Source organism: Drosophila erecta, unplaced genomic scaffold (assembly GCF_003286155.1).
Source record: "Drosophila erecta strain 14021-0224.00,06,07 unplaced genomic scaffold, DereRS2 tig00000279-arrow-arrow-pilon, whole genome shotgun sequence".
Classification (NCBI taxonomy): Eukaryota; Metazoa; Arthropoda; class Insecta; order Diptera; family Drosophilidae; genus Drosophila; species Drosophila erecta.
The window spans coordinates 282,095-309,373 of NW_020825216.1; the positions used below are offsets into that span (position 1 = coordinate 282,095).

General features: G+C 40.7%; 3 protein-coding genes across 7 annotated transcripts in view; all 3 read left to right on the top strand.

Annotated features, from left to right (window-relative positions):
- Positions 1–16,448, top strand: part of LOC6551177 (voltage-dependent calcium channel type A subunit alpha-1) — a 51,287-nt gene extending 34,839 nt beyond the window's left edge. Inside the window, exons 27-34 of one of the 3 annotated variants that reach the window (XM_026983019.1) lie at positions 4,158–4,375; positions 5,075–5,084; positions 8,076–8,197; positions 8,265–8,428; positions 8,949–9,149; positions 11,190–11,341; positions 11,439–11,683; positions 11,741–16,448. In XM_026983019.1, the coding sequence (XP_026838820.1) occupies positions 4,158–4,375; positions 5,075–5,084; positions 8,076–8,197; positions 8,265–8,428; positions 8,949–9,149; positions 11,190–11,341; positions 11,439–11,683; positions 11,741–11,891 (1,263 nt within the window). In that variant the 3' untranslated portion in view covers positions 11,892–16,448. The remainder of the gene's footprint in view (positions 1–4,157; positions 4,376–5,074; positions 5,085–8,075; positions 8,198–8,264; positions 8,429–8,948; positions 9,150–11,189; positions 11,342–11,438; positions 11,684–11,740) is intronic. The other 2 variants (XM_026983018.1, XM_026983020.1) reach the window with 2 other exon arrangements.
- A 425-nt stretch (positions 16,449–16,873) lies between these two features.
- LOC6551351 (PDZ domain-containing protein 8) lies at positions 16,874–21,334 on the top strand. The gene is made up of 8 exons (XM_001977018.3): positions 16,874–17,407; positions 17,475–17,738; positions 17,869–18,061; positions 18,243–19,539; positions 19,595–19,744; positions 19,801–20,433; positions 20,498–20,744; positions 20,809–21,334. Exons 1-8 carry the CDS (start codon positions 17,243–17,245, stop codon positions 20,995–20,997), a joined length of 3,138 nt encoding a protein of 1,045 aa, XP_001977054.1. The 5' UTR covers positions 16,874–17,242; the 3' UTR covers positions 20,998–21,334.
- Positions 21,335–22,986: 1,652 nt separating this feature from the next.
- On the top strand, positions 22,987–25,935 carry LOC6551352 (leucine-rich repeat-containing protein 20). Of its 3 annotated transcripts, none has more exons than XM_001977019.3 (4): positions 22,987–23,444; positions 25,032–25,175; positions 25,237–25,404; positions 25,471–25,935. In XM_001977019.3, exons 1-4 carry the CDS (start codon positions 23,168–23,170, stop codon positions 25,620–25,622), a joined length of 741 nt encoding a protein of 246 aa, XP_001977055.1. In that variant the 5' UTR covers positions 22,987–23,167; the 3' UTR covers positions 25,623–25,935. The 3 variants fall into 3 exon arrangements, with proteins under 3 accessions (XP_001977055.1, XP_015011014.1, XP_026838815.1); XM_015155528.2 differs by lacking the exon at positions 22,987–23,444 and adding an exon at positions 24,626–24,842 and having other exon boundaries at positions 25,471–25,899; XM_026983014.1 differs by lacking the exon at positions 22,987–23,444 and adding an exon at positions 24,879–24,971 and having other exon boundaries at positions 25,471–25,899.
- Positions 25,936–27,279: the final 1,344 nt, after the last annotated feature.

A 27,279-nucleotide genomic window follows, 5' to 3' on the forward strand; every position in this document is an offset into this window, starting at 1 on the left:
TAAGCTATGTACATACATATATTTTTCAAAAATACATACTCAAGTGTTACAGGCTTTTTCGGCTTAAGCTGTTTAAAATACACTTTATTGGGAATAAAAGGTTTTATAATCCGCATTTAATGCGGGAAAATCTTATCCTCGAAAACGCTATGTATATAACACAGAATCGAACTACATAAACAAATACAAAAATAAGGCATTATTAAATAATTTTACTATAGAGTTATGTATTTTGAGCTCCTTGACTTCAGAGTTATTAAACATATTTGGGGCGATCTTTCCGCTTAAGAACAAGTTTAAATACAATTTCTTCTGTACCACAAACAATATACATTTTGAAACTAAACGACACCAACTACAAAATATTCTATAAAATCTATATAACATGGAATAAATATGTGCTATTATGATTTCTCTTCTCATACGACTGAATATGAACTCTTTAATTGAAAACAACAATTAAAATTAAAAAAAAACAAAAACGTTAACAAATTAAACGAAATAATGAAAAATATGCAGAACTGGAAGGAGGTATATAATTAATTTTATATGCAACCTCATGTTTATCACATTTGTATATACAATACCCTATATATTGCGCACATACATGCCCGTTTGTATGTGAAACCAATACACGAAACTTAGAAATACACAATCGCATTTATATAACCACATAGTTGCGTGCATATACTGTAAAGTATATTATAAAGTATGTGCACACGCAGCTGCCCATAATTGGCTTAATCAGGCCCGATCAGATCCGATCCCAAATACTATATAATTTATATTATATGTCGAAATTTGAAATTATCCACGGGCAGTCATGTGGAACCACAGGGGCGGATCCATAGGAAAACTGCAAAATTATAATGACATCCTTATATTTCGATTACAATTAGATCTCTTGGATCTGCCGCTGTATGGGATGCATATTTTTCTCCCTATCGATCGAAATCGGTATCAAAATAAATCGTTTCTAAATCGGGAGCAGAAAGTATTGCAGCCCAATAGGGATGACGGTTAAACTTAACTCGTATAATGAGCAATGGAACACCGTTCAGTAGAAGTCGAGTATCTTTAAGTAACTACTTACTCAAAAATATATACCTACATATATATCGGTAGAGTTGAGAAGTTCGTATTTTGATTCTCCAATTTGCGATTGTATGTTCGTTCTAAGTAGACACGACCATTAAAAAAACAGAGTTAAGTTGTGCGTTACACGAAACTTTATGTATTGATACTTAGATATTTCTAGAGGTTTGCCATTGTTTTTACACAACGCCCACACAAGAGAAGATCCGGAATCATTTAATATCTGCAAAATTAGTCGTACTTCTAGTGGGACCACTAAAAAGGTCAAGGAATATTATCATACATCCACCATATCTCTAAATCTTACCACTTTCGGGTTCGCTTTTATAATAAATTGTGAGCAATGTACTTGATTGTATAAAATTAGCGAAAAAGCGGATCCATGTGGGATAAACACACTCGTATTGAAATAATTAATTAAAATGTTTTATCTGTTATCCTGTTTTTGTGCACAACACACAAACGATCAATTGACAACTCAAAATTGAAACTTAAAAAATCCGTAATTGACATTTGCTCGATGTTCACTGAACGTAAATGAAAATTGGACGATGTAATATGTAAATTACATCGATGGTCTATGATAGCGGAAGAAGCTGGAGCACGACGATGAGCATAAATATAGCCCAACGGCAGTCGAGGAGCCGGTATATAATATATTTCCATATATATACCTATCTATCTTTCGCTTGGTTTTACTTTCGCCTTTTAAATATGAGCTCCTCCTCTTCCACATGTTTTGCGTCTACTACTTTTGTACAACCAACTGTTTCACCATTCTCGGCTAGAGGCATGTTTTGCATACTCGCCTAAGAGCAATAATATCACTAGGAAACCAGCATAAGCCTGCCTACCCATCATATAACTAAAGAAATCAAAAACTGTGCAACCAATTATCAAATACCAAAACCAAAAACCAAAAACCAGTACGAAAACACACTATATCCTATATAATACTCCAGCTGTAGATGAACACCCAACTGCAATGCCATGGTCATGTTTCGCTTAACACACCCACTAGTCAATCACACTGAATAGCCATAGAAGAGTGTGCACTTTGCAGGGATAATTCCCCGTGGTCTGACATAGGTTGCCTGCTTTTAAATACCCCAAAGGACCCTCCGAGGTCCTGGCAAAAGCTTTGTTTTTAGGCCTATCTCTTAGAGCTGGAATGGCGCAAGTGAAGATGGAAGTCCTTCGTCCTCTGGAGCCTGTTTTCAAACGATTTTCAAACACAATGGCAGCTGAGGAATTTTTCTTTGAGCGAAGGACTATAAATATTATTTTCATATAGGAAAAATCGATACATAAATGGCGAAATTCGTTTTGAAATGAAGAAATTCGGAACAAATTGAAGCTTATAATAGTCTTTGGTCCAGATTATGATGAAAACATAATTCTGTAGGGCTGTACGACATTAATAATTATTTTTACATTGTGGAACGTCTAAGTCCTTGTGTGTTGATGCATTTGAAGTAATTGTCCTTTAGTTTATTGTACACTTTACAAAAGTAAAGCACTGTTTTTAAGTATGAATCGGACTGTTGCACTCAAACGCAAGTCTATACCGAGTTTTAATATACCGATCAAATATATATATACTTAACCTTTGATACAATGAACTCTAGAATATCTGTACATATTGGAATTTGATTAGATCAAAGACACGTGGATTCAATGGAACCATTCTTCATATGAACTAGGCCATTTGTGATAGTATCAGGCATATGTCCTATATTTAATATTTTCATTTACAAGTCGAATTGCCACTGAATTTCTTGTAATCTTTTCTGCTGAATAGGCATGCTTAAGGTAACCAAGCGATCGCATCAATTTAAGACACTAATTAAAAAATGAATAAACAAAAGCATGGAAGAATGAAATCGGTCAAATTTTTGTATGCTAATATGCCTATATGACATGAGACCAGAAATAGATAATGGCAAAGTACTCAAATATGTTAATCAAAGGGCTAAATAAAATTGTTTATTACTTGTGTATGAAAAATAAAAGATTTCTTCTATAAAATGTAGGTCCAATGTCATATGGGCATGTAAGATTATTACTAATTTGGTATTACATGCCATACAAGTATAAGTTATATTTTTATTTTCCACAAGGTGGTTTATTCATTTCTTATTCATAGACAAAACTTTAATAAATCTCGTAATCACTTGTTTGGTTGACCATTTCTCTAAATTGGCACATAATAATAATAACAATATTAAAAACAATCGTAACAATTTTGTCTCATAGCGGTACCTCTTAGATTTTCTTTAAATCATAGTGAGTTGTAAAAATGTTTGCGCATGCTTTTACCATATTAAGCAAGCCTCTCTTTTAAGCTATTTATGAAATCTTAAGCGAAAGCATCTCTTATACATTGCCTCCTCTAAACCAACCCACATAATACCGACACAATCCGAATAGAGCTTGACACATCTCGAAATGCTATATACTACCATACCTCAATGTAAAGATATTAAGCAGGGGCTATTGCCCCATTATTAACAATCGTACATATGTATAAACCAATATATACTATGCATATGTACATACATATATGCGATAATAACGATACTTTTGATTATCATTTGTGTTCTGTAATCTACTTATACTTTTTAATTACTCTATAATAATTCTTACATTCCATTTTCAATGCTTATACAAAAAACAAAAACCAAACAAAAACCAAAACAAAAACAAAATCAAAACCAATCCCAATGCGTTGCAATGTTACTACATCAAATATTCACCAATCACCCAACTTTAACCACAACTGTGTCTACAATAAACAACAATTTAATTGAATTAAATATGCAACACTATCTGAAATCTGTATTTCTACAACTAAAAAAATATATATAAACAAAATACACGAAAAATATTCATGAAAACGAACTACAACGAACGAAACCAAAAACTCAAACTTGAACTCAAACTAATACCAAAACGGAACGGAATGGCAATTAAAACTATAAATCAAAACCACTGCACTTTCCTGTCTACCGAATCAACTGCCAATCAAAAACCGAAAAATCTCAAAATCGCAAAATCCGTAGAAACAATCATTCTTTAACTGCCTCCTCGATATGGCCGCCCTTGACAAAGGAGGATCGCGACAGGGCTCCATAAGTTTCGAGCCGAATGGGGAAGGAGCCGCCAACTCACAAACACATTTGTTAGCCAGCACGCACCACCACCACGCAAACGGTGATGCCGAACACAACAGTTTGGCAACACTAGCACGGCGGAGTACGATCAGAAAGCGATCAGTTAGGTAATTTAACCAGCTTCAATCTTAACATAGTCCGTAAAGTGCAAAGAATCATAACCATCGCCATCGCCATTGCCATTATTACCATTTGCGTCCATTCATTCGATCAGCATCATCCACAAAACCAGACGAGTGGTCTTCCTTACTCGATAGTACTTTATATACATGGCTCTATGCTCTGACCTCGTTCCCGGAATATCTATTCCGCTTTGCGCAAAAAGTATGCTATAATATCTTCAGCTGTAACTTCCTTTCCCAGCTAAACGAACAAGTCAACGAGCACTGCCGTAGAGCATTTTCTATATCTTATAGGATCTTAAATGCGTGTAATCACTTACAACATTCCAACAGCTGCTTGGCTTGCAAGCCCCAACTAGAAGTAAGAGATCGAGTCTTTAACTTTTTCCCAAAGATTGGAAAGCAGCTCTTCGAAATTCAGATCTAATCTTCATATCTTCCCTCGAAGATAAGTCGAGTGATAAGTGATCTCGCTGATCGTGAAGGACCACAGCATACATTCAACATACATATGTACATGCATAAGATAACTTTCGCTTCACAACACTATCGCAATACAACTACTACTACTAACAACAACACTTACCAACACTATTAGCAACTAACTCAAGATCTTTGTGCCTTTGTGCATTCTTCAACATTGACATAAGTAAATTGTTTTCTTCTAATTTTTAAATATTTCAGAAACAAAAAGGTGAATAAGTTTGATAAACTCCAAGCGGTAAACCAAAATGAAATTATCAACAAATTTTACTAATCAAAAATAATAATTAATTGTGTATTATATAAATTTATGTGAATACTCTTTGTGTCCATACTCCGTTTCCGATATAAATGTTGTTCACAAACCGATTAAGTCAAGTAATCAACTAGTACCTTTAAATACATACATACTCACTCATAAGTATATGTATAGCTGTACGCGCCCATGTACGACGTATCTATGACTATGTACAATATGAATATATAATATGCCAGATATTGCGGGGTGCTCAGCTCAGCTCCACGTGCATAAATATGAATATATAAATACATACATACATCATATATACAGGCGCACATGTGTGTACTGCGTATTCAACCTACTATAAATCTTTAATTTGCGTTTACTCAATAGTGCAATACATACTCGTACCTAAATGTTGCATAGCAATTTAACAACAAACATTAGAAACGCAAAACTTGGCTTAGTACTCGTACTCGTACTCAATGTTGTAATTTGATCGTTTCTATAACCACTAAGTGTACTCCCATGTACTTAGGCATTCCTTGGTTCGTTGGTTCTTGGACAAGTTGAGCAGTTAACAGTGGCAACGCACAGCAAACCGAAAGGCTCTGGCAAAGCTCCACTCAAGCCCAGTAAATCGCAGTCCGATTTGGCCGTCTGATCCCACCTTTCAGTTCTGAAAATGCACAGAAAACCCTATTTCATCAATGAAATCTCACGCTTCTGATAAATCTTAGGTTGTGGTCAGTCATTAAGTAGTTTAATTCTTTCACCAAGTTGAGTGGACAACACGGGCCTCTTTGATCTAAGCCGGCTTAGTTGACTTGTAGTTTCAAAAAGCGGACTTGCAGTCGTTTTTCCCAATTCCAATGAGTGTGAGACCGCGTTTCACCGACTGGTTTGCCAGGTCCTTTAGGAAAATAGTGTAAGCATAGGCAAGTGCAGTCACACCTTTGGTTTTCACGTACAACATGCCGGCAATGTATGATTAATCACCAATTCCCAGTACAATTGCGACCTAGACATATCGAGACACCTCCATTCTACACCAGAAACTGCGAATTTCCTACTCACAGATCAAGTCTGCCACATTACCAATGAACAATTCAAAGATTCCAATTCGCATCCGGCGTGCCAGCCATGTGGAATAAGTTGGCGGTTCTAACTCTGTTCCCACTCACAGCCTCTTGGGCAAAGTCCGATAATCTTGGGTTCCATCAGACAGGATTATCACGTCACTTGTGGTTGTCACGTTCAATGAACCGACTTCCGGTCGGCCATTGGAAGTGAGATCCGGAAATGACCTGATAGACTTTTCTACGTACACATAAAGCCAAGCGGTGGTTTCAATTCGCAGGTGAACTTACCAGGAGATAACGCTTAATAACGCTTAACCGGAGGTTAATTTGTAGTCACTCTTAGGGCAACTCAAACACTATGTACTTAACTAGAGAATGGCTTTTTCTCTTAGAGCTAAAGCCAGCCACTTAGCACACAAATTGTAACTTGCATTGTAATGGTTTAGACTTAAGGCGAGGCGAAGATCTCCCATTCGCCCAGTGGATTCTTGATTTCTAGCGAGTTTTCCCTCTAGTTACACATATGAAGGCGGCTTTATGTGTAGGTAGTAATTGTTTTCGAATTCGATTTGAATGTAATAAGTATACAGTTTTGGTATTTGAATGTTATTCGTCAGTCCAATCACGAATGCGAAACGGTTTGTGAACGGTAAGTAAGTTTGATGCAGCTGCTCTTTCCACGGCCCAAAAAGGAGCAATTGGAAAAGGACTCAGGACCTGACCAACACCCATTACCCACCATCACACCACACATTTATCCAAAGAATTTTGACTAAGTAGTGCATGCCTATAGTTACATATTGCCTAGCTTTCAATGTTCCGCCTTGTTATTCCTAAGATTATATCACTGCTTTATCAACTAGCCGCTATAAACACGATCACTTGCATGATTAGCAATCCTTTTAGTACTGTAGATATATCGTGTAGAGAAAATCTGGCTAGATCTTCACTTTCCAGATGCAAAGATCGATTGATACTTGCTGTTCCTTCGTATTTTGCGTTTCACTTCTTTTGTACTACATCATATCACCGTAAATATAGGACAATAAACAAAAACCAATAACGTAGATGCAGTCGAATGTTAAACAATTGGCGTAACAAGAAACGCAATATGGCAGTCATATCATTTTCAGAAAAACCTCAAGTATGAGAGGACATCCAGTCGATTATAAAAGAACCCAAAACCAATTATCTAGAGAAAGTGACCAAGTATATATATGTATATGTATACTCCCGAGTAGTGTATGGAATTCCTTAAATGTTACATGCCCTAAAATAGGTTAACCTTCAAATACCAACCAACATAATCCCGCATTTCAGAACCTTTCTATACAAACTAGTACAATTAAAACGCATTTGAATATGTATTTTGTTGCAGTGGAGTAATGATTGCTTTTGTTTACTTTTATATACCGTATAACCCCTAATACTATAATACTATACTCCGCAAAGTAAGCATACATGTCTCTATGTATATTTATTTTGTAGCATTATATACAAGTACAAGCATATATACATATCTATTGCCAACGCTCCATTACGGGGCATTGGAAAACTATAGTTCTAAATTTATAAATACACAGATATCGTATACCTAAATTTACGTATCCTTGCAATGAATGAATCCACAAGAAATCGGTCTAGAGGAGTCCAAAAATATGAAAACTTAGAAATGCTGTGCAAATTAGAATCGATTCGACCATCTGGAAGTGTTCCCCCAATCGAAACCACCCACCTGCTTACTCCGAGCCCCAAACCCCGAACTCCGAACTCCGAACCCCAAAACTACTTCTCAATCTTTTTGGACTGATTTCGAGTGGTAGCATTCATGGTGCCCCAGTTGGCTTACTAAAACGTTCCACACTCATCTTCCAACTAGATGCTGGAGCTGCAGGACGCATCGAGACACCCCTCGCAGGAGTCGCTTACCGGTGCCGATGCTGGCCATCTACATCCTGGACATTCGTACATGAATGGCCATCGGCGTTCGCCTAGCTTGAGGTAAGGACGCTGCCAAGTGGATTAGTTGATTTCCATATTAATTACTAATGTTCCATCCCTTCTGCAGGCACAACGGCTCTCCACTGGCCAGATCTCCGAGTCCTCGACGGCGTGGCCATCAATACATACATCATGATATCGGGTTCTCCGATACCGTATCTAATGTTGTAGAGATGGTCAAGGAGACTCGTCATCCTAGGCATGGCAACAGTCATCCGCGGTATCCAAGAGGTATTTATTGGCTCGACGCCCGTGGCATATACCATTAACTACTTCCAACTGACTTACGTGTGTGTGTGTGTGTGCTGGTTGTAAGCCAAGTGATCTGGTTAGGGAGTACTCAACATTACCCTGTAATCGATTTGTCTGTCTCCGATGTTGCCCTTAATTCACATTTGAGATCGGCTTGCAAGGGGCACACACAAAACCAGGGACTTGGACACTCCAGGGTTTTTGATCTATTTTGTAGAACCGTAGTTATATACATATATACATATATGTCTACAATTCCATAGCTATTAACGAAATCTTTTAATACAAATACGTTATATTCCAATAATAATTTTATCGTTTCCGTTAAGTCGGTCCTCCTTTATTGTTTCCCTCTTCGAAAGCAATTTGAAAATCGCAAAAAAACAAAAATTAAAAAAGAAAAGAAAATATGTTGCTAAGATCCAATACGTAAAATGTTGTGCCCCGACATCCTTAATTATTACTTTTTTTTATTATTGTTGTTATATGTACAATATAGGTTCATGGTCAGCATCGACAAGTCCGGCCCGTTCGCCTTCGCCTTCTCGATATGGTGGTCATTTGTCTCGCAGTAAACGCACTCAACTGCCTTATCCCACATATGGGACAACCAGTCTATGTCAAAGATCACGATCGCCGAGTCCCGCTAGACTTCAGGAGATGCGTGAACGAGACAGACTTGGTTATGGGATTGATATGGGTACATCCTTAGCACTTGTTATCTAAAGTCCAACAAGCTCAATCAAAATCAACTTTAAACAATTTAACAAAACAACTACTCAACTTGTTTTCTATATATGCTAGTATTTTCTTCTACACAAATTTCGACTTCAACCATCTCAACTTTACAAACATCAAAGATCAGACATGCTTACTCGTAAACCGTAAACTCGTAACTCGTAACTCGTAACTAACTTGTATTCGTACATAGTTGCCAACCATGCTTAACATGTACATGTATTGTCATACCCAGACGTTCGATCAGAAAACCAACAATCAGTCAATCAACCAGCCAATCAGTCAACCATAAGCTTCAACTAATCGAGTAGTTCAAATACTCCTATCATACCATACATCCCACACAGCTCGCGAACTCATTCAGATCGGTGATCTACAACATGATCATGATTATGTGCCCAACTATTCGTACTCGTACTCGTACTCTTGTTACACTAGCAGCGTTTATTGTTTTCATTTCTCTAGATGCCATCCTCGTACCATCGTACCATCGTACCATCGTACCATCCACCTATATTATAATCACATCGCGTATGTATGGTGCTGCCATGTACAGACATTCATCCCGTCATCAAACAACCACACAATCTCTGGCAAATGAATTGTTAAATAGCAATAGAGCAGTAGAGTTTAAATAATATACCATTTTGAGTCAGGACTACTTTCGACGGACTCTGAGGTACTGGTCACTTCTTAATAAAGAAAACTTCGATGTTAGAGGAACTCGCATTTGAACAGCAATAATGTGTAGGGGTGAGATAAGTGAACATCATTTCCTAGTCAATCCCACAAAGAAGGTGAAGTTCGTAAGCCATAGTATGTAGTACATATATATTTTTTTTGTTCCAAATTGACCTCTGTCAGCCTGACCAGCACAGGATACGACACTGACCAAGAATCTCTATTTAAAGCTTGCTTCTCGTTCCAAAAAACAAAAAAACAAAAAACACCCAGTTACTACCACAGATATGCAGGCAATGTTCCAGTATTGTTTTTTGTACCAGTTTTGGGCGGTGAAATCGACTGAGCTCTACATTCATACTCGTATATATAATATTTACCAGAGGAATAATTTGGGTTGCAGCCTTCGGGTGTTTCAGTATCTAGACGTGTGTGCATATTTATCTATCCTATCTATCTGTGAATGTGCGTCAATAGTATTCTGCACCATTTCTTAATCCATCCTTTTCGTTTTTGCATAAATGGTATCTCTATAGATCGAATCGAACAGTCACGCATGTTGCCATGAACAATTTAGCTGCCGACCGGCCATTCCCCAAATCATCCCAATACTTGTGTATATTTCTCTCAATACATTATATAGCACTGTTACTGTTCCATATTTTTCTAAGTTGTATAATTCTGTAGGGTGCTCAAATAATTCCACACGCTTATGAACGTAGATACAGTGAATGCATTTTTGGCATAGCAACAATTTTTTAAACAACATTAAAGTTAAATTATAAACCACGTTCGGATTGGGACATGTTCATCCTTTCCACAATGTCGAATAATCACCTGTCATAGAAACAATAAAATCATAATTGTGCAAAAGTTGTAAACTAGGAGTTTTGAAAGGACCTGTCAAATAAACCTCTTGCATTTTACGAAACTATAATTATAATTAAAGGAAATCCTAAACCGTTTTAAGCTGATTTTGACCTGTACTTTCAAAATTCATTAGTCCCTATTGAGACTAATCAATTCCACTAACTGTCGCACAATTAAAGTCAGCATATGTAAATCTGGTTACGCTAAAGTCTGTCTGATTGTCTTCAGTTATTAAGATAGTTAGTTCCAACTAATCGAAATGAACATGTCCCACTCTATCTTATGTTTCATATATATTTGTATGTATGTTTTAAGTCCATGTTAATGTTAATGAAGAACAACTTAGGTACACTTTGTTCAGTATCATAACAGCAGAGTATTTTTGCAACGACTAACGCCCTAAACTGCCCCTGTTCAGCCCACAGGGAAGTAATGTCTCCAATTTCCGCAGGTGTAACGCATGTACAGCACAGTTACCCAACACTGGCCTCCCGAAGAGCCGGAATCGGAAGACGCCTTCCTCCGACTCCCAGCAAACCGTCAACACTGCAGCTCAAGCCGACCAATATCAATTTCCCGAAGCTGAATGCCAGTCCCACACATGTAAGTGGAAAACGAATTAAACAAGTAGAGTGTACCGACTATCAGATACCTTGTACCCCTATAATATAAACTAATATAAATACATTCCTTCTAGCAGACACACCACTCAACGCCCCACAGTGTTCACTCGCTACCACACCACCGCGACCTGCTGCGAGATCCTAGGGATATGTACTACAGTAGTAGAGAACGCGAGCGGGATCGCGAACGCCTTAGGGATCGGGATCGCGAAAGGGATCGCGATCGCCTGCACGAGTACGACCTGCGCTACGAGTACCGGGATCGGGAACGGGAGTTGTACGAGCGCGAAAGAGATCGCGAGCGGGAGGTCGAAAGAGAAAGGTGAGTAGTGCTACATGGGATTACAGTACTCGACTAACATAAGTCCCTATACCGCAGACTGGAATATATAGCACCGCTGTCATTCGAGCAAGCGCTGGCTATGGGCCGAACAGGTCGTGTACTGCCATCTCCAGTTCTAAATGGTTTTAAGCCAAAGAGTGGTCTGAACCCTCGACACTCCGATTCGGATGAGGAGGATTGGTGCTAGCAAAGGCTTTGATTGCGATCGCGTAATCGAAAGGATCAGATCTGGGTATAGCATCAGGCCATTTGCTCCTCGTTGTCAGCACCAAACTTAGATCACAATTTTGATACGATACGACACAGCTACCAGATACCCGAACATCAGCAAATCCTTCCATACCTTTGTCCAGCAGTACACCAGCACCAACAGCAACACCAACAGCAACAGCAACACCAACATCAACGACCACACCAAGAGCAGCACCTATATCAAAGGTATGGCACGAACGTATCGACACCGAAACTAGGAACAACTATATCTGATATCAAATTGGCTGGAGTTAGCTTACAGGAATTAAACCCGAATCGACAACCGCAATCGCAACAGAAGCAGGAGCAACAATTGCATCAGGATGGGTGGCTGAGATGGTACCGGCCAGCGGGTCCATACGGATCCCCAGTGATGGCATCATTGCCGGAGACCAGAACAACATCGCCCCACTCCGATATCGAATTCATTAGAAGTATGAAGAGAAGTGAAACCGGAACAACTGCAATAACACCAAGGACAACTAAAACTGAAGCAATGATATTAAGCGTACCAATTACAATAACGTCCCCATTAGCTATTAAAAAGATATATTCAGATAATGACATTAATTATAATACTGAACGAGGAACTGATAATGACAGTGTGGAGGATGCACCAGCTCATCATTATCTCCAGCCAGAACTTACTACACCAGATCTACAACACGAGCCACCACTGCAGCAGCATCACCAGCACTATCCGCAGTATTCGTATCATACGCTCTAAGGAGCACAGGATCAAGAACGAGCATCCATTATGCAGGCGCCACACTCCATAGTTCATAATCGGGAAACCAGTGTCCGGAATCCAGTAACCAGTAACCAGATCCACTAAAAGTGCAACTTTATTGAAACTCAAACTGAAACTGAAACTGAGGCGAGGTGTAAAGAATGAGAGAGAGATTCCATTCCACGTGATGGGAGTAGGAGTGGGGAGATTGTAAACAGATTAGAGCTACTATTTGCTTAGAAATAGGAGTAGAGAACTTAATTTTAGATATGAATATGATCAAGTGTATTGTACTTTTTTTTAATGTAAGGGCAAGTCTAGATGAAGAGCACATCAAAATGAAGCTAACGATAACAGAACTCTTTCAAGCAGAACACACATAGATCTAGGTCGAAAATACATAGGACATAAAGATTGTAGGTACTCGCATACATTGTAAGTTATCTAGGACTTAGCTCGAGGAATCGGAACGGTAATCTGCAAGCGTTTTTGACTTGTTTGTATTAAAAGTTAGTAATTCAATTACGTGTATTTAAATGCGACATTTTATTTATTCAATGTACATACCAGATAATTGTAGATATCAAATAGTTTCTTTTTTTTCTATTGTATGTAATATACTTACCTACGACTACTATTATAAATACCTTCATCAAAAAGCAACCCGATAGCGAATATTAGCCACAATTCTGTGCAATTTAATCCCCTACGGTTTTACATTCAGTTGTGTATTTATACTCGAGCGGATACATTTTTCGACCACATGGCAAATCCACCACAGAAGCTAACACCAAACACCAAAGCTAAATCCAAATATCTCAATTATGACCAAAGCATGTATCTGTAAAGTAAGCATCATTCAGCGCCATTTGTGTATACAGACCTTTGCAATTTACAATAGCTTGTCATATTTCCCTTAGCAAATGGAACGCTGCTCTATACTCTGTATTACTCTGTAATGTGCAACCAAAGAAAGGTTTATGCTTCTGTTAATGCATTTCGTATGCTGAAATTAGCTCCTCGCAAATTTCCGATCAGTTGAGAGACTCGATGTCCAAGTGTATTTATAAACAACAATAAATTGTTTCCGCAATCGAGCATCCTCAACGTAAACAAAAACATGTGTAGATATAATACACCTCCGACTCCTCATATTGAATTGAATGTGTAAAATGTGTAAAAACGCAGAGCTCATGGCACACCAAACGTAATGTATTCAATATATAGCCATGCACACAGCCCCTCCAACTCACTACCAGAAAATGCAGTCATCATGTGTATAGATAGACGAATCGTACATGTTGGACGACGGGATATCGAAGAGCGCACAATAATTGTAATTTAAAGAAAAGAATCCATAACTTAAGTAAATAATTATAGCAGCTGAGCAGTAATGCGAATTTACACAGCAAATGAACTTACCATTACGAATATGACGATGACTAGAGTAGAGTGCATACGGCAGTTAAAATGAAACAGAACATTTAGCAAACAGAAACACTTGCCCTAAACTAACTTAACTGAGCTGACTTTAGCTGTGTACGATACTTAAATATTAACTGAGCAATACTGAATAGGGAAAACGACTAACCTAGAAACGATTAACCCAAATATACACTCAAAAAGGTCAAGATCGCCATTTAACTTGGAAACTCGCCATTTTAATGTTCGCCATTTACGGCTGTAAGCCGTAAGTTTGAAAAATGCCCGAAATTTATCCCAACTTAGTATTTCGTTAGTATTTCGTATTGAAATTGCTGATTTTGTTAGATATTAGTTTGTGATAGCAATAATCACTATTTTTACTTTACCGGACACGAAGAGCAGAAGTCTTGCTGATATTGTTTGTAAACTAAATTTCTCGTTGTGAAGTTTTTTAAAACCTCTTCATTTTTGATTTTATGGCGATTTTCTAAAATCTAGAGAACAAGGGGGGAGTGTGGAAACGGTAACCGACAAGCGTATTCTTCTATAATTATCTTAATTACGGATGCTGACATACATTGAAGATATATATACACGCCTACATACATAGATAAATATACAATAGTTTATAACTAGTATCAAATAAAATGGGAACTCCATCGCTAAGGAAAAACAAAGATCGCCGATATAAAAGTTCACTCTCCAATGATTAATAATTAATTGTATACACGTTGCACGTTGTATTTCCGAGGTTCACTTTTGACTACTTCCAGTAAAAGTTTGTCCACGTGGCAAATGTTTCAAGTCCTCAGTCCTAGGCTAAGATCCGATTTTTTACCTTCATTTTGCACCGCTTGCTTAACATTAACATTCGAATTATAACTAGCGATATTCCCACACCAGTAGAGTTCTTGGAAGGGCAGCTTAGGGCTCATTAGCTCAATTACTACTACTGAATCATTGCCCCGATGCCAAAACTAAACAAAATATAGAAAATAATAAAACACCAAAAAAATAATAAAAAATACAAGAAAAAAACGAAACCAAAACCAAAAAAGAATAGAAATGAGTACAAAGTATGAAGTTAGTTTACTGATATGGATTCAGTATCAGACGTTTATCCAGTTCATGATGCCCATAGAGCAAATATTTAGTTAGCAACAATTTGGCAAGCTCGTGACCACTTCAATCCGATTCCATTCGATTCGCTTTCCAAGTCCCACTATCTTCGCTTCGTCCTTCGAAAAAGGCTCCCAGCTGGCCGACCGCGAACTCTGCCCAACTTTACTCCTACTTGTACGTCGTACTCGAAAATGGTCAGGTGCCAGGTGGCGGGATCGAGTATCCACATCACATTCCGGGGAAGAACAAGTCGGGCACCGCGTACCGCCATTTGATAGAAAATATAAACAAATAAGAAACAAACATACACATAAACTTACACAATGCTGCGATCGATTGTTCTTCCAGATCCAGATCCTTGCATTCCCCACACATGCAAATGCCATGGGTAGCACTGCCCGATCCAGATCCAGATTCAGATCCAGTCATTACATTCTAAAGCTGGTTACATATGTATCCTAAGGTTGATTAACACCAGGCTGCTGCCGAGCCAAACCTCAGTTCGAATACTGGAGTTCCAATCCAGAAACTGAGGTGACCCCGAACGGTCCGCTCCTGTGTTCCTTGACTCATGTCGTAGGTGGCTTACTTCTTTCAAAACAGCAAACAACCACATTTAACCACATTTAACCCTAACTACGATTCGACTGTGTATTTTGTTATTTGTTTACTGTCTGGTGTGAGCGGTTACATGAAAAAGAAACTAAACAAAAAACCAAAACCAAAAAGAACGGAAACAAGCTAAAATAAAAAGGAAATACATATATGTAAGTAGATCTGACTTTTTTTTACAAAGCAACAAGATATATAAAGTATAGGATGTGTGAGGGGATGATTTGCGAATAGGAAAGGAAACAAAATTAATAATAATGAAATTAGTTTAAATTAGAAGAATGTAACTGTTACGGCTAAATTGTAATGATAAAATATATACATAAATGTATGGAGGAAAACATAAATATAAATTAAAATATCTTAACTTAATATTCTAAGTGAATAAAGCAGTTAAATTAATTACTAAGATACGCTAGAGATAATTAAACTACATTTAATAATTATGTAATTATAAAGATGACTCGTAATTTATATACAAGATATACATACATAAACATATAATAACATAAATACCTGCCTTCAACAAATTTGTTAATAAAACTATTAATACTTTCTTATTTTACATAAAGTAAAGGAATACCATAATAAAAACAAAAACAAGAAGAAAATAAATGTCAAAAAAATAACACAAATTGCGCATCTCGTGTTTTACTTGTGCATTTCAAAAAATTTTCAAAAAAATATTTAAGTAATAAAGGGTTACATTACATTTATTTAAACGAGTAAAATTATAAAAAAATGTTTGGGGTGGATTTGCTAGTAAAATTATAAAGATTTTATTAACGTTTTCATGGACTAAAGTAGACAAAGGAATGTGGATCAGTCCATGGAAGCACCAAAGGATCCCAGCATCCTTGAGCAACTGAAGAGCCACTAAAGAGCAACTGGAGCTTCCTGCCATTAGGGCATCCTGTACCCCAGTCCGCCGCTCCGAACAGCTGGTCCAAGGGTCCGGCTGACGACTGCCTCCGGATTGGCTTCGAATCAACCCCCAGGAAGGTTACCAGCTGATCCGGGCGCAGGCGCATGGCAGAGGGCCCAGGGCACAAAAAAAGGCGCAGCCAGTGGTGCGGATACATATTGATTTTATGTCGCCCATTCAGCAGTTGTGACATAGCTACCGATAGCTGGGAACAGCCTCATATTGGCGAAGTCTGCTCTGGTACCAGCCAAATGGAAGGGTCAGCAGTTCGGATGCATCCAAACTCCGTGTGAACTGCGAACGCTACTGGGCGATACAATGCGAGCACATCCAGAACGTAATTGAAAAGACTGACAGCAGTAATCTTGTGGCCAGTGGAGCTTTTGGACACCATAGCTGGTGCAATCGAAGCCTCGCAGCTCCGCCAGCAACGAAATCCGAAAATCGAGTGAGCGCCTAAAGCGCCGCCAGCATGGAGATACCCATTTCGAACATTCTACTGCTCTGCCTGATCTTCCTGCTGATCGGCGGGGTGGTGATGATCCTGCTGCAGTACCTCATCTTCATCAAGTTCTCGAATCTGCCCGACGAAAGCGAGGAGCAGAAGCAGGCGAATGCCAAGTACACCCTGCCATTGGTGAGCACTGCGCGCACAATGCCCTGTTTGTTTATTATATTTCCAACTTCCTTTCCAACTTTCGCAGAACATCAAGCAAACGGCCAGGAACCTGAAGAGACTATCCAACTCTGGGCTGGCAGGCGGCGCAGGAAACGGGTGCGAGAACCACCAGCAGGAGAGCCTCCGGCGGGCCTCCGCCCTGGTCTCCCTCAACTTCGTCATGCAGTTTCTCTTCCACGAGTTCAAGAACTCCAATCGGGTGCGGAAGTGGTTCTACCGCAAGCTGTCCATTGAACTGGACGAACTGATTTCAAAGACTACCACCGGAAAACTGCTGGACAAGCTCACGGTGAGATGTATTTACTTGTTTTTCCATAAAAAAAAGTGGGGTAGGGTGCGTAACAGGTCGGCAAGGCCTAAGCCCTTTTATTAGTTTCGAAATCGATAGTGTACTCACAATGCCACCCATAACATCTCAGATTAAGGAGCTCGAGCTGGGCGACCAGTTTCCAGACGTCAAGTCGCTATCCGTGCACAACGTGGAGTTGGACAAGGATGAGCAGCGCATCGAGAATCTCGACCTGCTGCTGGACATCAACTACGTCGGCAATTTCACAACTTCCATTGACGCGGACATGGTGCTGGGCAAGAAGGGATCGATAATGCTTAGGGGTGAGTGAGTTGGCGACTGGGCGATGGTTTAATTATTCCAACCACCAGGTGGAAAAGCTTCTGGACAATCATTTGGAGCTAAGGGTGCGACTGAATCGCAATCCTTAAAGCTCTGTGGCTTTAATTTGCTTTTATACCTATTTAACATCTATTTTGTTAACAAACACATCTCTTATTGCAGTCAAGCAGCTCTCGGGAATGGCGCGTCTGCAGTTCACGAGGAAGCCCTATACGCACTGGTCAATTAGCTTCCTGGGCGACCCGGAGCTGATCCTGGACATCGAGTCGAAGTACCAGGGCCGCCAGATGCAGTCGAACATAACCAACCTGATCTCGAACCAGATCCGCAAGGCGGTGCGCCGGAAACACACGCTGCCCAACTACAAGCTGCGCTACAAGCCCTTCTTCCACTGGACGGCGGAGGAGGACGCCGGCGACTGTGACATCCAGCCGAACGGCCTGCTCACCGTCAAGCTGGCGGAGCTGTCCCGGCTGATGGGCTGTCCGGGTGCCAGTGAGACGTACTGCACCATCACACTGGCGCCGGTGCCCTTCATCGAGGCCAGTCAGCGGGATAGCCGGAATGTGCTCATCTCGCTGGACGTGTTCATTCACAAGGCGAAGAACCAGCAGATCGGAATCGTCTTCAAGCAGAGCGGCAGCCAGGTGGTCCGAATCGAGTCCGTGCTCCCGAATACGCCGGCCTGCAAGTCCAACCTGCTGGCCGGCGACGTCCTGGTGGCCATCGAGGGCAGGCCGGTGACCACCATTCAGCAGATTGCCAAGGTGGTCAAGACGCTGCAGGCCACTGTCTTTAGTCTGCGCATCGAGCGCATCATTCCTGGCATTATTCGCAACGATGCCATTCTGGAGGACTTCGATAAGTACGAGGACATCGGCGATCTGCCCAGCTCCTATCCCTGCCAGCAGAAGCCGGAGGCGGATGAGCCAGCTGCTGCGGCTCCCGCTGATCCGGCACCCAAGCACCTGGTGGTGAAGCCCAGTTTGAGCGGAACTCCGACCAATTCCCCGAAGAAGTCCAACCTCATTGCCAAGGCCATCAAGAAGACAATGAGTCGGGAGAGCGGGGATAAGGATCGGGACAAGGACAAGGACAAGGACAAGGATAAGGATAAGGACAAGGATAAGGACAAGGACAAGGACAAGGATAAAGACAAGGACAGGGACAAGGACAAAGGCAAGGAGGAAGTGGAGGAGCCGGTCAACTACTTCTACCAGCACTCCACCATCGACTGCCCGTTTAGCCCACTTATCCACATGGACGACGTGTGCAGCTTCCAGCTGGACAACTCCAGTCGCTTCCTCAACGTCTGCGTCTTTGGCAAATCCGCCGGCGAGAGTGTGCTACTGGGGTACAACAATGTCCAGATCAGCCAAATCCTGGTCGAGTGCTCCGAAACCAGTCTGAACCAGTGCCTCAAGCAGATCAGTCTCAATCCAGCGTCGCTGCAGGCTGTGTAAGTTATCCTTCAGGATCCACAATGCATTTAATGGGTACCTACTGTTCCGCAGGAAGACGCATCCGCTGTCCAATCAGTCCGGCTTCAATCCGCACTTCTGCTTCGGCGACATTCTGTTTGGTTTCTCCTGGATGGGCAATCCCAATTTGACGGTGGGCGATGTGCCCATCAAAAGCAGCTCCAAGTCCCAGTCTCCGGCCAGGTGAGCTCCAATTTCTGGATCAAGGCACAGAACTAATTCTATTTGTTGCAATGCAGAAACCCATCAGCCGGCGATCGAGTGGCTGCAGAAGATCAGGCGCAGTTCCTTAAGCTGACGAGCTCCTTGGCGGACAGCTCCACATCCGGCGAATCCCCCGGTGCCACAGCAGCCGCTCCAAGGGCCCACGACTTTGTGAGAACCCACTTTCATCGGGCGACGCAGTGCGACTTTTGCGGCAAGAAGATCTGGCTGAAGGACGCCATGCAGTGCCAGGAGTGCTCGATGTGCTGCCACAAGAAGTGCATAGTCAAGTGCCAGATGGCCACCGTCTGTGGTCCGGTGGACTGCACTGGCTCCATGACGGGCACCTCCTCCACGCCTTCGATGGCCAGCCGGCCGGAGTTCACCATTACACAGGCCGACAATCCGCAGATCCTGGATGCCAGCACGGGCGCCACTCCGTTGGAGGAGACGTCGCCTGCATCTGGCGGAGATCAGGGACAGATTCAATCGCCGACGGCCTCTGGCCTGGACGTCCATCGCTCCAGCCTCACCGGAATGCTAGCCCAGGGCATCAAGCGGCAGGCAAGCAACCTGGACATTCCCGGCATCGTATCCTCGCTGACTGGCAGTGGCCAGCAGATGAACTCCAAGAGTCTGCCTCCCAGTCCACAGCACACGCCATCGCGGTAAGTGGACACGCTGACCCGGCTGACATGGGCACTTATTGAATGCGCACACTCCTACTGGCAGAAAATCATCGATTGTGGAAGAGGCGACACCGGCGCTGCAGCAGAATCCCTTCGAGAGCGTCACCCAGCACCTGGAGGCGCTGCCATTGGACTGCCCGGAGCTCAGCTTCGAGCAGGTGATCGTCATCACGGAGCCCATCATCCGGCACACACGCAACGAGGATCTGATGAATCTGGCCAAGAGCACCAGCAAACACTTATACGTTGCCCTGCCGCCCGATGAGCGGGTGGCCAAGATAAACGAGCTGGTAAGTCCACATGGCATCTGCAAGTATATAGATATATATTATATATATGATATGATACTAACAGCTAACGAAGCTGAAAGTAGCCCTGGATGCGGAGACCGAGGGCTACACGCTGATGAACGACGCGGAGAAGGCGACGGAATCCTCGCCCTGGAAATCGGACAGATCGGATGAGCGCGTCCAGGCGCTCAGCATCATCATGCTGTACTTGTGCACGGGTTTGCAGCATGCCCAGGGTGTGGTGCTGCAATAGATCAGGGGATCAGGGGATCCAAGGACCTCAAGGACCTTCGTAAAGTCAATGGTTAAATACTGGTGTATTCGCGTGAACTCGTACATAATCTTAAGTAGTAGACTGGAAATGTGTTAGTGAACTAATGGGCATTTTTAATTCGTGTTGTGGCATACTTAACTAGAAGTATTTCAATTTTAGCCATTTGTTTCGATCAAATACGCTTATTTGTCAGTTTTGAAACAGATTTGTACATACATAATATGGGATTACCCCACACTTAATGGATATATCAATGGTATCCATAGAGTTCCAACTTGTTTTGGCAAATAAACATTTTTAACCAAGTTCCCTCACACTTCGTATGATATTTGTCTAATATTGTATAGCAAAATGTTTGTATATCGGTTTGTAACAGAGTAATAGATTAAATATTTTTGACATCGATTTCCTTCATCAGCGTAGTATCTACTTAAATTGTTTTCCGAAATGTTTTGATTGGGCTTATTTACCATACCATTCTGTATTTAAGCAAGAGATATGTGAACGTGGAAATGTCAAGTTCAAAATGCCAGGTATCTAATGAGACCAGAGACGATTCCGGAACAGAGAAAAATCATATGACGGATGCGTAGAAGATCGGTTCTATAGGAACGATTTATATACAACGCACTTTCTCCTTTTTCATTGAACTTTTACACTTTTCCGCAGACTTAACAAGCTTTTCCGCGGCAGCAGGCATGGGTGTTTATATCAGGGGCTATTGCTCTTAGGATGACAAATCACTTTGTTCTCGATGCGGCCATACTCTTCTTGCTGGTGGGAATTTAAAAAAAAGGTCCTATGGCCGTTCAGGATCTTTGGATTTGCATCCTGATCCAAATACAAGTAGATCTTAATCTTAATTCTATAAAAAAAGGGTATTTTATGTGCCAAATGGATATTGTTCAGAGATTTGGTGGGGAAAGCTTTCCCCAACTTTAAAGAAAGTGCAGTGTGGAGCTTTGGGGAGCAGAACTTAAAATTAGCCTTTTCAGCTTTCGACAGCTCTCATTGATCATCGACTGGAGTAGTCTTTTTTCTCCGGGAATCACAGGTAATGGGTAGAATAGCCTTGGCAACCTTGAACATGGCCATTATCTTGAATAAGTGTACAAAAGTTTGCTTATTATTTATAATTACATATATTACATGGAAATGAGGTGTTCGGTACGACTTGTTTTTGACTGGTAAGAACAGCGAACGGCTGATGCGTAAAAGTCGATTCTATAAGTATGTTGGCCAATTTACAATGGCCAACAAGTTACGAAAAACGTTTTGAATGAAAAGGGCGGCTGCAATGGTCCTAGATCTTATGCATCGTAACTACATTTTCGTATTAAAGTAAAGGTTTCCTTAACTATTTGCATTAGTTTTTGCATTACCTTGTTGACTAGTGTACGGTGCAATCCTCTCTCTCTCTCCCGCTCTCTCTCTCAAACGTCTACTCTGTGTTTTCGCATTGAACTTTTACACTTTTCCGCAGATAGAACAAGCTTATTTTATTGGCAAGAGAAAGAAGGACTGTTTATATCAGAGGCTATTGCTCTTAGGATGATAAGACATTTTGTTACGATGCAGCTATGCGCGTTTGAAGGGGTTATTAAAATAGAATATATTTTATATGTATTATAAGGAAGCCTTGCCTTAAAAAGTCGCTCAAACTCTCTAAATTATATATTTATTTTCGACATATTATTAGTTTCGATAATCTGAGAGATACTTCGTATGGATTATCCCTTCCACTTCCTTCAAACATAGATTTAATGAACTGTGAGTTCTATCACAAGGCTAACGACTCTTTCAGTGCCAAAGAGAGAGTATCTCGAATTCGGCGTGCGCTCGAGCTGCCAAATTGTGCTATTATTTTTTGTTTTTCTTCGCATTTTATTTTTCATTTGTTTTGTTATGCGCAGCTTTTCTTTCTTCTTCGTGCTATAAAAACCGAAAGTAAAAAGCATTTTCAATATTTCAATGCGGAAGATTGTCACGTTCAGTTGGTTGCGAAGTAGCTCGCGTTTAAACAGTCCAAATAGTAGGAGAGCTATAAGTTCAACCAATCACACTTGCAACAGTGATTGCAATACAAACACACACATATTTTTTTCGAGTGATTACCCAGTGACCCACCGCAGACTAGTTAAAACCAAAGATGCGGCCTTTCGGCAACGATATAACAAACATCCCGAACGGCGGCAACAATGGTGGTAATAATGGTAGCAACAATGGCAACAACGAGCCCAACGACGGCAACGACAACCGGAGCACCAACCTCTCCAGCGAGGATCCCAGCGAGGAGTCCACAGATCCGAGTATTCCGCCGCATATAGCGAGGATCGGCGGAATCGTCACCTGCCCCCCGATCGCCGGACAAGGAGTCATCCGGGTGGTCCAGCGGTGCGAGGACGCCAAGGAGAACCACAAGCTGGGTAGGCGGTCCTCGATAATATATGTACCTGCTAGGTACTAGGTACATCTGACCCACTCATTTTCGTTTGAGGCGCAGTTGCAACTAGACGCGTTCTGTTTATTCCATCCATATATGCATACATTCGCATATGGGTCGTAGTATGGACAATTGGGCAATTGCCAATTTCAGTTATTGCGCACCGACTTCCCCATACGAAATCCCACATTTGTTTATAATTGAGAGCCCTACCAATCCGAAAAGAACACTCCCGCACAAATTGACGGGAAAGTGCGTCTCTGTCGATTGCGATTCTACTATACTGCACTGTTTACCCATTATTATTATTGCCTTGAGTTCCCATCGGTCGGTTAACAAAGAAAGGTAAATTATCAATGGGCGCGATAAGTGCAAGTGGCAGTGGGGGTGGTACTAATTGCCAAGGCATTGGCCCCATATGATCTCATTTTTCGATTTGCCGATTCAGTTGTTCATTCATTTAAAATTGTTGTAGAAATCTGAAGATTAGTGTGCGAGATTCGCAGCCTTCTTTCCAAGACAAAAACATTATGAGCGGAACTGAAATAGGAAATAAATGTTTGTTTTACAGGGTATCTTCCAAACTTTAGCAATTTGCTACAATTTAATTTAATAGCGTAAGAGGGCGACATTTGCGATGCTATAAATAAGATGCAGTAAACACAATGCAACTTACTTTAAAAACAAAAATGCATTAATGCATATCTGGAATGCCTAGGCATTTTTAGTGGTACACATAGACATCCTTACCGAACGTTTGAAAGCAATTACTATTTATTTACTTCCCGCTTACCATGAAGTGAAAAGCGTTACACATGTATTATTCAGAAATACTCTATTAATATGTTTACCAGTGCTTTGCCTTAAAAACACACAAACAATGCACGCACACACGCTTCGTGAAATGTTGTAAACCAATGTTTTTGTTTTCAATTTTATTTCATCGGTTTTTCCCAAAGAAAACACATCGCAGTTTCAGTGTGGACAGACGCAATTTCCGCGAGAGAAACTGAGTCTTCTCCCGCTCTTAAACTCAAAGATCGGCGAAAAGCTTTCGCGATCATGACTCACAATAACTGTACAGAGCATAGAGAGAGAGTCGCCCGATATCGGCGCTCTTTCCGCGTAATACTCGTAAGTTGCGTGCGCAGATGGGGAAATGTATTTATATTTAGGCAGTTCCGTTCACGTGCTCAGTGTTGGCCGATTCGGCTGTGAGCGAACGTAGGGAGAATCGGGAAGTTATATATGTGCCTATATCTATATACATATAGGTATTGATAAGGCTGGTTACGAGGGTCGCGTGGTAACTTGGTGATGGCGCACTTGGTGGTGAGGGTGATTGAGCGTTGCGAAAATGCCAACGAAAGTGCTCATTTAGGTAGGAGTTCCTGAGATAACACCATATAACCACCATATATTGTGGGCCAAAAGAACCAGTGCTCCAACATGTGTGGGATAGCTTTTCAATGGCAAAAGCTATTTCTGCACGAATTCTGTTCTTGAACCAGTAATTTTGCTCCAGCTTTCCATATCTGAAGGTTATAACTATACATTTCTGTTCTTTCAGATCTCTCGAGCTGTGAACTGATGCAAATACCAGATGCAGTGTATCATCTTATGCGAAACACCGAGTTGGTCACCTGCAATCTCAGTGGCAATGTGCTCAAAAGCGTATCGCCCAAGTTTTCGCAAAAGTTCAGCACCATCACAGGTGGGTTGAAAATATATATACATATATTATATATATTTACGATGGGTGTATTTCCTTCCAGATCTTAATCTGTCACACAACAAACTGTCGAGGCTGCCAGAAGAATTCGCCAGCTTGTCTGCACTGACCAAGCTGAATATCTCAAACAACTCGTTCATCGTTTTGCCACAAGTAGTCTTTAAGCTTCAGAGTCTTGCCAGTCTGGATGCCCAGAACAATGCCATATTGGGTAAGTTCGAATGAAAGCCGCCTAATAACGAATTACTTAATGAGCCAAGTGCATTGAACCCACTAGAAATTGATACCGATGAGGCAATTACCAGTGACAATTTGGCCCTTGTTGATCTTCGCAATAATCCGCTGAGCAGAAACTGCCGACGAAAGCTGCAGAACTTCAAGACCCCCTTCCTCCTTGAGATCTCCAAGGATGTCGATGACGACTGGTAAACCGGGTGGATGTCCTGTCCACTCATTTTCCAACACATCACAAACAAATCTCTCGTTATCTCGAAAGAGAGCGCCCTAAACGGCCCTCCTTCAACTTATTTATTCTGCTTATAAATTTATATATATATATTTATCAAAAACCACACACTTTTTATGAAATTCGGAGGCAAAACACTCGGGGGAATAACAGTGTTGTGTCATCATAATGTCTATTACAAGTGTAATAGACAATGTTTGTAAAGATGTTTTAATAGAATAAAATAGATATTATAGATCACAGTTAAATTCCCAAAGAAAGGAATTGTGAGATGGACTAATGTGGTTAGCTAGTTTCACCTAATGGTTGTGGGCTGTACTCTTTGGTCAAAATCATGAAAAATTGGCTTAATGTGGAGCTTTTTAACGACAGCATAAGCTTAGGATCCAAAAGCTTGTTGCTTATGTGAGGAGAGACACTTGGAGCTTGAGAGAGTGCAGATCGTTAGCTCTATAAAAGATACACTTGGCAAAATCATGGAATATAGCCTCCTATATTAACGAATACTTAACGATAACACGTTATATTTATTTGTCATATAACCACACTTACCATTTTCGGCATAAATTCTGTTATATTTATCGAAACAAATAAGTTTTCATTTGGGCCTCTCAGCTGTGGGTATTTTCTCTCTGTACGCAACAGGTTTCTGACAAAAAAGCGAGAGATGGCCAGATAGGGCTCCCATTTGATGTTTGGAACCCAACGCCAAATAATCGAGTTGGTCGTGCATCGCTGAGCCAGCAAAGGTGAACGAGGCTTAAACCAAAACCTGAGCTCAAATTACGTTAGCACGAGAAAGAGAGAGACGTCCAAAAATAATTACTCAGTGATGAGCAAGGTAGAGCATTAGTAGCCAAATTATTGCTAACAAAAAAAGTTATACAGAAAAAACCATTCGGAAATATTGCATTTTTAACAGAAATCGATTTCCAGATTTTTTGTAAGCAAAAAATCAGTATTTTGGTCAGAACACTCGAAATAATGGCCCAAATGTGGAATGTCATACCCCGTTGTGCTCGTTATTTAAATCCCAATCGATTTGTATTCGAATTTGGGAATTTTAATTTTTTTCAATTTTTTGCAAATTTTGATGATGGTACCCCTTACAAAAAATGCGAAAATTGACCAAAAAATTGATTTTCCCAACTCGGACAAAAAGTGATAGGGATGATTAGTATTGGTAATTAGGAGCAAAAAACTGTAATTACCTTAGCTGTGTGACCATTTTTAGCCAAGTTATACAGAAAAAACCATTCGGAAATATTGCATTTTTAACAGAAATCGATTCCCAGATTTTTTGTAAACAAAAAATCAGTATTTTGGTCAGAACACTCGAAATAATGGTCCAAATGTGGAATGTCATACCCCGTTGTGCTCGTTATTTAAATCCCAATCGATTTGTATTCGAATTTGGGAATTTTAATTTTTTTCAATTTTTTGCAAATTTTGATGATGGTACCCCTTACAAAAAATGCGAAAATTTACCAAAAAATTGATTTTCCCAACTCGGACAAAAAGTGATAGGGATGATTAGTATTGGTAATTAGGAGCAAAAAACTGTAATTACCTTAGCTGTGTGACCATTTTTAGCCAAGTTATACAGAAAAAACCATTCGG

What these genes read in the sequence shown, in the direction of transcription:
- LOC6551351 (XM_001977018.3), top strand. Translation starts at nt 17,243, where the DNA reads ATGGAGATACCCATTTCGAACATTCTACTGCTCTGCCTGATCTTCCTG. An exon ending in GGGATCGATAATGCTTAGGG is followed by an intron (nt 18,062 to 18,242) that starts GTGAGTGAGTTG and finishes CTCTTATTGCAG; the next exon opens with TCAAGCAGCTCTCGGGAATG. An exon ending in CCAGCGTCGCTGCAGGCTGT is followed by an intron (nt 19,540 to 19,594) that starts GTAAGTTATCCT and finishes ACTGTTCCGCAG; the next exon opens with GAAGACGCATCCGCTGTCCA.
- LOC6551352 (XM_001977019.3), top strand. Translation starts at nt 23,168, where the DNA reads ATGCGGCCTTTCGGCAACGATATAACAAACATCCCGAACGGCGGCAAC. An exon ending in CAAGGAGAACCACAAGCTGG is followed by an intron (nt 23,445 to 25,031) that starts GTAGGCGGTCCT and finishes CTGTTCTTTCAG; the next exon opens with ATCTCTCGAGCTGTGAACTG. An exon ending in AAAGTTCAGCACCATCACAG is followed by an intron (nt 25,176 to 25,236) that starts GTGGGTTGAAAA and finishes ATTTCCTTCCAG; the next exon opens with ATCTTAATCTGTCACACAAC.